At 31.3% G+C, this 10,860-nt stretch overlaps 1 protein-coding gene across 1 annotated transcript; it reads left to right on the top strand.

The window, feature by feature from the left end:
- Positions 1-8,295: 8,295 nt before the first annotated feature.
- On the top strand, positions 8,296-10,132 carry LOC144558485 (serine/threonine-protein kinase UCN-like). Its single transcript, XM_078307325.1, has one exon. It carries the CDS (start codon positions 8,546-8,548, stop codon positions 9,752-9,754), a length of 1,209 nt encoding a protein of 402 aa, XP_078163451.1. The 5' UTR covers positions 8,296-8,545; the 3' UTR covers positions 9,755-10,132.
- The last annotated feature ends 728 nt before the right edge of the window (positions 10,133-10,860 follow it).

Genomic DNA, 10,860 nt, shown 5'->3' with positions numbered 1-10,860 from the left:
ACTTGGAGACCAAATTTTATAATTTTCTGAATTTTTTTACTATTTATTAAGCCACTTTGAAAATCGCTAATCCAACGGTTTTACTGTTTTGTGCAGCCACCGTTGGATCAACAATTTTGTAAAATACTTAATAAATAGTAAAAAAATTCAGAAAAATGTAAAATTTGGTCTCCAAGCAGATATTAATATGGAGAATAAGATGAACGGTTCGGATCGACCGTTTGGATTTTGAAAACTCGAATATTGAGCCGTAGCATAGAGGCCACTATGCTATCCATAGCACCCCAGCCTAACTCTACAATATAATATATGTATATATATGTATATATATGAAAATGAAGATATAAAATATGAGGTATGATGAGGTATAAAAAATATGAGGTATTGGAACCCTCGTTTAGTGCCTCGTATAAAAAATATTATATATACATATATATACATATATTATATTATATATACATATATATACATATATTATATTATATATACATATATATATAGAGTTAGGCTGGGGTGCTATGGATAGCATAGAGGCCTCTACGCTACGGCTCAATATTCGAGTTTTCAAAATCCAAACGGTCGATCCGAACCGTTCATCTTATTCTCCATATTAATATATGCTTGGAGACCAAATTTTACATTTTTCTGAATTTTTTTACTATTTATTAAGTATTTTACAAAATTGTTGATCCAACGGTGGCTGCACAAAACAGTAAAACCGTTGGATTAGCGATTTTCAAAGTGGCTTAATAAATAGTAAAAAAATTCAGAAAATTATAAAATTTGGTCTCCAAGCAGATATTAATATGGAGAATAAGATGAACGGTTCGGATCGACCGTTTGGATTTTGGAAACTCGAATATTGAGTCGTAGCATAGAGGCCACTATGCTATCCATAACACCCCAGCCTAACTCTATATATATATATATTATATTATATATATATATATTATATTATATATATATATATTATATTATATATACATATACATATGCATATATTATATTATATTATTTTTTTTTATGGCCGTAAAAAATCCGGCATGAAAAATGTTGATCCAGATTATTTGTAGCAGTCCTTCGAATAAATCAAATTATATAGTATTCCATCTATTTTTTTAAAAACTATATTAAATATTTGTAATACTTAAATACAAAAAATAAATAAATTATAAATAAAAACTGAAAAAAAAAATTTCGGAAAAAAAAATTTCCTAAAAAAAAAAAAAAAAATCCTATTTCCGGATAAATTTTTTCCGGAAAAAAAAAAAAAAAAAAAACTATTTCCGTATAAAATTTTTCCGGATTTAGCCTATTTCCGGAAATTTTTTTCCGGAAGTAGCTACCGTTTCCGGAAAAAAAATTTCCGGAAAGGGTAGATTTCAAAAAACGTTACTGATCCGGTTATTTTTTGAAATTTAATATTAAATTTGGATATTAATAAAAAATTCGGCCTAATATTCTTCAATTAATTTACTAGCATCTTGTTTGGATGGAGAGTAGAGGAAGGGAGGGGAGGTAAAGAGTACAAAGGAACGGAATAAAATAATAGAAATGAAGATAAATATATTTAACTTTTTCTCATTTTTGTTTGTTTAATTAAAGTTTAGAAAGCTAATGAGAAATTCAATGGTTGTTGTAGTTTTGTAAAAGGAAATTTTAATAACAATTAATGGGTAAGATATAGGGTTGGGTATCTGTCTCATTTTTTTTGAAAATATATGCAACATTTTCTTTTTCATTCCTTATATCTCTAATCATAAGGAAAATTAATTACATTGATTACAATCATACAAGATTAAATCTTTTTTTTATTTTGCCTTCACCTCTGTATAATTTTGTCAACCAAATAGGAGAGAATTATTTTTCTGTTTTCCATTCCATCCCTTCCTCTGCTCTCCATCCAAACAAGGTGTAGGTGACGCTGACGCTTTAACAAGAGCGAATCAACTAGGCGGTTCATTTTTCAAGTAAAGAGCTTAATTATACTCTAGCTAGGTATTCTGAAATTTATTATGGGACCCTTTTTTTTCGTATTGAGCTGAGGCTCAGAATAGAATATAAAATATTGACCCACACTAAGTGAGTAGAGCTCACAGGATGACAAGAGTGTGCGAGGAGAAAAACTTTTGATCCTTATTTTCAGCCTGTAATCCTGGGCATAATTAAATAACAAAACAATAGAAAAATGCATACTCATGATTAGCCTTTTTAATATCTTATTGTAGTTTGGCGATCAGTAATTAAAATAATTAATAATGCAAAGTCAAGCTATTGTTATGTTTTTAAATAAGTTGGGTTTCATATATTATGTAATTAAAGTTCGGAGAAAACATGTGTTATTTTTTAATAATACAATAAAACTAGAACCGCAGCACAAATTCAGACGAACCCAAGAGCATTTAAAACTGAGGACGCCAAAAGAAAAAGAAAAAAAAATAACTATGTCCAAGCATTGAAGACTGTATAACCTTATAATATGCATATGGGTTGTATAATATTTGAATTATGAATTTACAGTTCCAATTCAAAATTAGAACAAATTAATGGTTTCCTTGAAATTAGAACTGAAGGTGGAACAAGGGATTTAATTTCATTTTAAGACATAATTAATCGAACATTTAATATGCATTATATGAAAGGGTTGTTGAATTGACCGCAGGATCACTGCTGTCACATTTGAATAAAATAGGGAGCTGGGAATAAAATAGGACAAGATGTGCACTGTAATTAGGTGGCGTAAGTATAGTTTAATCTTAATTTTTTGCATTAGTTTGATATTCTGACAATTAAAAAATGGATAAAGCATATCGCTGATCAAATTGATGGAATAATCATACCACTACTCTCATATTAAAATTACCATGAAGTCATTAGCATTGAGCTCACTAAAATTTTTTAGTGGGGTTGGTACAAAACAATGTTTATAAGGTTTAATAAATAATTATACAGGCAAGTTATTTACCCAGACCAAAATCATAGATAATGTGATATATGGCAACATAGTTCGAGATTTCTTTCTTTTTTTTTCTTAAAAGAAAATGTGCATGAAGATAGTTTTGACACCAACAATTTTGTTGAGTCAGGAACTTTGTAAACTGCCAGTGGTTGTACCCTTTTTTTAATTTAAGAAATATAAAATTTGAAATTAAATCTCTAACAAAATAAAATGAATTCCGAAATTTAAGGATCAGAATTTAAAATTTCGCTCTAATCATAGGTTTCTGACACACGAAAAGAGAAATATACTTTTCACTCAGATCCCTAAGAAATGACTGTATTTTCAAATGGCGGATAAAATGAAGGTTCATAGTTTTAAATAGCGCCCTTGAATTGTCGAAATTTTGAATAGATATCTTTATACGATGGAATTGAATAACGGTCCTCAGATTGGCCGAAAAATTGAGCAATAGTCCTTGAAATTTATAATCTTGCTCATATTCATGTGAAAATGTGTATGGACTGGGATTTAAAATTGTAGTCTTTCTAAATTTTGAATTTTGTTTATAGTTTTTTAGAGGTTTATTTTAGATATTTATATATCTTAATTAAAAAATTTGGGTGGTTCTGACCCGTAAACTCTATCTTTTTAAAAAAAATTGTCGTAATTGTTTGATCTATTTTTTGAACCGTTGTGCTAATAAGTGAGAATTTGAAAACTGTTATATGTGTTTAGCTAATAAGTATGTTGGAAGTTCTGAAATGTGTTTTGATTTTTAGTAGAAGTTGGAAATTAAGTCATTTAATTATTTAATATTTTCATAAGATTTTTTTTTTTTAATTTTGAATTTATAACCTTTTACACGAAGAACATTATTTTTGTCATTGAATGATTCTCAAGTTTTGAAATATGTTAGAAATAAGATCTTCATTTACAGTTATAATTATCACTGTGACACACGATCCAAACCGTTCAATTCGAGACTGAAGACACTAAGATCAAATTTTTAAGAATAGCTCTTGGGAATATTGTGTGATTGGAGTTGTTCAACTGAGGCCTTATAGCTGCGTCATTAATTATCAATGACGAAACTATGATACATAATTTGTGTTAGAAAAATATTAACTAACCAACTAGTTTTAAATATGAAATTTAATTACTAAATAGATAACAATTATATTAGAAAAATATAACCAATGATAAAATTAAAACTTTGTTATCCGGAGCTACAAAATGTAGATCTAAGATAACTTTTCATTCTAAATGCAGGAATAATTGATTAAAAACTGTCCCATTATTTTGCTACCACAAACAAATAGTTTTTTCATAGTAAAAATATGATTTTGCTACCATTAGTGAAAGAAGCTACATCAACATCTACCACGATTGTGCCCACAAGCAGAGAAATGCCAGCGTAACTTTGGACAGTCTTAACTAATTATTCTTGTACTTGAGACGAAAAGTTGCCTTAGATTGTGTGAAAAATTAACCAACAAACTAATTTAAATATGAATTTTGATCAATAAAATAAATAAAAACTACATTCAAAATTTAATCTACAACATAACAATTAAAACTTTATTACCAGAGCTGTAAAATGCAGACCTAAGGCAACTTCATATTCTAAGCACATAAATTATCGGTTAAGACTGCTCAAAGCACTGATATTTCTTTGCCTGCGGACGCAACCATGATAGAAGTTGATGTATCTTCTTTCAACTATGATAGCAAAATAATATTTTTACTATAAAGAAATATTTGTCTGTGAAATAATAGAAATTGAATTTTATAAATTGAGGAGGGAATCCAATTATACCATTTTATGGTGACACATCTTGACATTATATTTTTATAAGTTATTTTTGTGATTTCAAAATTCAAATAGTCAATCCGAACCGTTCAACGTGATGTCCATATTAAAATGTACTTGGAGACAAAATTTTACATTTTTTAGAATTTTTTTTAGTATTTATTAAGATGTACACAAAATTATTGTTTTAAGGCAATTTTGGACCATTGAAAGACACCAATATTAAAAAATTCTAAATAAATAGTAATAAATTTCCAAAATATGTAAAACTTGGTCTCCAAGTACATTTTAATATGGACATCACGTTGAACGGTTCGGATCGACTATTTGAATTTTGAAATCACAAAAATAACTTATAAAAATATGATGTCAAGATGTGTCACCATAAAATGGTATAATTGAATCCCTCCTCTAAAATATAGAATTAGGAGAAAGAACAAGAGAGTAGAGAAATTATTAAATAATCTACTATCTAAATATCACGAGCTGGCAAATATATGCATTAATGACATTTAATTTCTATTCATTATATATGACCGTTTCAATATTTTGTTTTAAAGAATATATTTATGAATATATTAGATTTTGATCTTCACCTCCATAATTCATAAAACTATAAAAAGGTTAATATTAAAATAATATTTATTTATATAAATTTTGAGTTTTAAAATAAATTTCTAATACTTTGAATTGAGTAACTCGAATCACACAACATTCAAAAAATAAAACAAAGTTGTATAAGTAATTAAACTTTTAAAGTATTCATTTCTCAATTTTTTCTATCTAATTTTATACTAAATGAATTTGAAATTTTTTAAATTGCAAGCACCAGTCGTGAAATAGATTGACCAGTTTTAACAAATTGATTTCGGTATTTAAAATTAATCCGATAAATTTTTAGAGTTATGTTCGTCAAATCTTCTAGATGAACATATCACATGTTAGTTTTGGTCAAATTAATTTATCACTAATAAGAAATATTATTGTGGATAGATACAATACCAAAACAAGATGAAACCTGACTGTACCCCGTGTCGGATGGGGCATCGATCATTAATGATCAAACTAAAAGAAATGATGAGAATGCTAATAATTAGTATAGTTTGGCTTGTAATGAAATTGCGTAATGATATATGAATGATAACTTGGAGGACCAACGAGGGATCTGTACAACTGTACAAAGAAATAATCTGAGGTACTGTTACACCCTCCTCCTTTCCCTGTCATAAGAAAAACTGTCTGAGCATATAAACAAAACTATACGCTGATTCCGGTACTAAGAACTAAGAAGTTATATCCTGTTGTATATTTTATTTATTCTTCAAGGATGAAGATTCATTGATTATATATTAATTTGACAATTTTAATAGCTGGAAAAAAATGCATTATATAATATATATGCAGAGGTTCAAATGTCTCTATTTTTTGTGTCTCCATCATGCCTCTATTTTTAAAAAAATTAATAACTCAAAATATGAAACTTGAAAGTCAAAATAAACCTATTAGATATGATCTACATCATTTTATCTATACACATGTAAAATATTACAATGTACATTTCAACTTTGTTTTGGTTCTCATCAAGAGATTGTAAAAATGTACTAATGTGGATGCTTTTCAGATGTTGATTTTTCAACTTATTAATTTACATAAAAATAAATTTGAAATGTGATAATATTTTATGAGTATATAGAGAAAATAATATAGATCACATCTAATGGTTTTATTTTAACAATTATAATTTAAATTTTGAGTTATTATAGTTTTTAAAAATGGAGGCATGATGGAGGTACAAAAAATGAAGACATTTGAATCTTCTTCATATAAAATATACTCCATATATATTATGTAAATGAATAGTGATAAATTTAATGTAAGTTTTACTGTTTGTTAAATGGCGCAAAATTTATAATTATTTATAGGTAATAATATTTGACGAAACATTCATGAAAATTAGTACACAATCAATTTGAAAGTAAAACATTATATCTACATGTTTAGGCACCTGATAGACCAAAACTTTATGTTACTGTAACAACTTATATATATATTCAAGATTGTAACTAAATATCCGCACTACGAGAATTATTCTCTTATCCGTTGTTTCATATTTTGTTGGTCTCGGTACATGATGAGAAATATTGAGAATATATATCTTATTATTAAGAATTAAGATAAAAATATTTTAACTTAATAAAAAACAGTTCTTAATCTAGTGATAAGTGATAAAAGAACAACATTGAAAGAATGTGAGTTTGATAAGCTTAAAACACCCTAATTCTACTTCCCAGATTATATTTACATGTGTCAAGGACATTATGATTTCGCAGTACTGTGGCTGCCACAGAGGATTCGGGCTCTTAAGAACAGAACAAAAACCATCAGGCCGTTAATAATACCTTTGATCTTATGTGGCAAGTACCTCACGCCCTCTGCGAAATATGTCGGCATTATTTGAATAAAAAGGACATCAGATAATAAAATTACATGAAATTTTCTATAAATAAATACTCCAATTTGATAAAACGTAACCAGATGAAAATTAAATTTTATTTGTTTTGCTTTTTTTTTTTTGTAATCAGATTTTATGCAAAAAGCATGCGATGGAAAACACAGAGGTGCACAACTGCACATACATGAATGCCACATAAAGATAAACATGTGAAAGCTGCGTCCCATGTGCAGTCCTCGAAATTAATCGTACCGCTTTAATTTGTCTCATTACATGGATCCATACAACGTATCCTATCAAATCCACTACACGCACCCCAAAATGGCTACATTATTATTATGGTAATTAATTCAAATTAAATTCCCTCGGCACACGTGTAGGTGTACCTTTATTCTTGAGCATTGTAAATAATTGCGAACTTTCCGTGTAACCAATCTCCATTATAAACTTTAATTAACTACAAAGTTGCATGAAACGGAGAGACACCTATTTTGGGGGAACATTTGGAATTTTGCATAAATCCAAATTCCAAAGAGCAACCACTGCAAACTGTCCACTGATACAGTGATACCCCAAAAATAATTAAAAAAATCTCGAGGATTCTATATTTTTTCAAAATTATATTTGTATTATATTTATATTATTTTTTAAAATTTTCTTAAATTAGTTTCGAACTTGACAAATAACATGTGTATTATCTTCGTATTATTAATAAATTTTATGTATCTTTATTTGCGTTTTGTAAATATTATATTTTATAAATTTTATTTAATTAAATAGTAGATTTCAACAATTTTGAAAAATAGTAAGGAACCTTTGTCAGAAATACTAAAAGATAGTTTTAATGGTGTTCTGAATTATAATTTACTTTTTTACACCATTAATCCTTTAGTTTTGTTTAATTTAACATTTACCTAAAGTTTGTTATTAAATACTCCAACTGTACCAAACAGGTCAGAACAAATACTATTCTTGCGCTCCATATGACCATATGTAGCGAACTGAAAACAAAAACCAAAAGGCTTCTTGCCAGCTGACCTTCAAAAAAAAAAGAAAACAAAAACCAAAAGGCAAGCATATGCTTACCCTCTCCTACATTTCCTCCTTGACGCCTAATTACCTAGCGCATTAGGCACAAACCAAACCCAATTTCCACCCTTGTCAATTTTTTTTAACTCCCCTAATCCCACCGAAATACCAATATAATCCAACGTTTCCATTTTACCAATATACAAACAATCCGCCTTTGTCACCTTTTGCTCTCTTTATATTCCGCTCCTCACCCGCTGTTCCTCCTTCCCTTCTCCATTTCAAAATCCTCCGGATTAAATTTCTCAAAACAATGGAGATAGACCTCGACAAGGTGAGGGCGCTACGAGTGCTCGGTCGAGGTGCAATGGGAACGGTATTCTTAGTTGCCGACCGTTCAGCCTCGCCGGCATCGCTTTATGCATTAAAGGTTTTTGAGAAACATTCACCCAAGGCGAAGCCGGATGCTGACAGGCGGGCCCGGTGGGAGGTGTCTGTTCTATCCCAATTGGCACATCCATATCTCCCTTGCCTGATCGGCACAACGGAGACACCTGAATTACTCGCATGGGCCGTGCCCTTCTGCCATGGCGGTGATTTGAACACCTTGCGGTATTCCCTCTCTGATGGTATTTTCTCAACAGCCGCCATTCGTTTCTATCTGACCGAGATCATCTCTGCCTTGGCATACCTCCATTCCCTCGGCATAGTCTACCGTGATCTAAAACCAGAGAATGTGTTAATTCAAGCCGACGGTCATGTCACTCTTACTGACTTTGATCTCTCGAGAAATCTCCCAAAGAAGAAAATTGACTCGCAAACCTTTTCTCCTCGGGCTGTTCCACCTGAGCCTGTAAGCAAACAGCACCGGCGTAATTTTACAAGAATTTTCTTCGGCAATTCACCGAGCGAGTATCTTGGTGAGCAGCTCAAAAAGGCAAAATCGGCACGTGTATCGCCTGTCAGCAAAAAGCGTCCTAGTTTTACCAATCACTGCTCGGGAGGTACCACATACGAGCGGTCATTCTCATTTGTCGGTACAGAGGAGTACGTCTCACCGGAGGTGGTTCGCGGTGATGGGCATGAATTCGCAGTGGATTGGTGGGCCCTGGGGATTCTAACGTACGAAATGGCGTATGGAAAAACACCATTCAAGGGACGAAATAGGAAAGAAACATTTCGCAATGTCTTGACACGACAACCTGAGTTCATCGGTCGGAGAAGATCCGAGCTAACTGACTTGATAGGGAAGTTGTTAGCGAAGGACCCGTCAAAGCGGCTGGGATTTGCTGGCGGGACTGATGAGGTCAAGGCGCATCCCTTCTTCACTGGAGTTAAATGGGATTCATTAGACGAGGTCATGAGGCCGCCATTTCTACCGCCGATCGAGGATTTGGAGGAAGAAACAACGGCGCTCGACAGTGCTGCAGCCGGTGAAGGATTTGATATTAGGGAATATTTCAAACAGCTACGGGATCCTCCGCCGTTGGATCAGTCGGCGTCGGCCCTGACGGAGTTCTAGCCGGGTTCAGGTTCTTATACATCAATATCTCAGTATTTATTGGTGTAGCAGGTCGCTGTATAAAGTTTGCCGCCTGTAATTTTGTATAAATGTAAGACACCAGCAACATATTTCGATACTCTGAAAGAGCAACAGTGCATCTGTTTCTATCCTGAGCTGGCAAACGGGGAATGGCCATTGAAGAAGTCGTTGTAATATTTTCTTAATTTAGAAGGTTAGCAATTAAGAAATTGCAAATGTAGGGTGCCGGGGCGATTACCTGTTTTGGTGGTTGGTTGTACATACAGAGGGGTTCGGTAGGGGATTTGATTGTAATTAGAGAATAGTTTAGGGACTAAATGGAAAAAAGTTTTGTAAAGCTCCCGTATGAGTGAGTTACACGTGGTGTCAGTGAACTTGCCTTTCACGGCGGAGCATATTACTAACTTGTGTCACTGCTACACAAGATTTACCTACGCCACGGATTTCGTACTAAGAAAAAAGGGCAAAATAAAAAAGCTTTAAGGCTACTCCTTGGATTTTTTTTCCTTTCATGAAACTAACTAACTATATCAGGGTTTAGATGCGTAGTTTTTTTATTTATTTAAGTTGACACTAATTGTTACGGTTGAATCTGGAGCTGAGATAATTCTAGTGTCAGATGAGAGTTAAAATTTCGAACAACCTTTTTTTTTTTTTTTTGGTTCTATTAGTACGAATATTAATTTTCCAATCGCAATATTTTAGTGAAGTGAGGTTATGGTACTATGCACAGCGCGTATCAATAGCTCTTTTTTAAAGTTCAACAGTCGATTTGAATTATAATTACCATATGAAACTGTGCATGCAAATCAAATTTTGTAGTTTTTATCATTATTCTAAAAAATCACATGATCTTAAAATTCTAGATCATTCAAAAGTAATGATCTTTTACCTATATTAAAAAGTAGCACGAAATTTCTAAAAAAATATATATAATTTAGTTTGCAAGTACATTTTAATATAAAAATCGTGTTGAACGGCCTAGATCAATTATTTAAACTCTAAAAATGAAATTATTGATCCATAGGGCAGATTAATCTGCATTATGCACACTAACATAGCCTCACTCTATTTTATTATATTTT

This window comes from Carex rostrata, chromosome 8 (genome assembly GCF_964058835.1).
Source record: "Carex rostrata chromosome 8, lpCarRost1.2, whole genome shotgun sequence".
NCBI classification, from domain to species: Eukaryota; Viridiplantae; Streptophyta; class Magnoliopsida; order Poales; family Cyperaceae; genus Carex; species Carex rostrata.
Note: the sequence above shows the minus strand (reverse complement) of the source record. Positions and strands in the feature narration are given on the sequence as shown.

Coding starts and splice junctions, on each gene's coding strand:
- LOC144558485 (XM_078307325.1), top strand. CDS start 8,546: ATGGAGATAGACCTCGACAAGGTGAGGGCGCTACGAGTGCTCGGTCGA.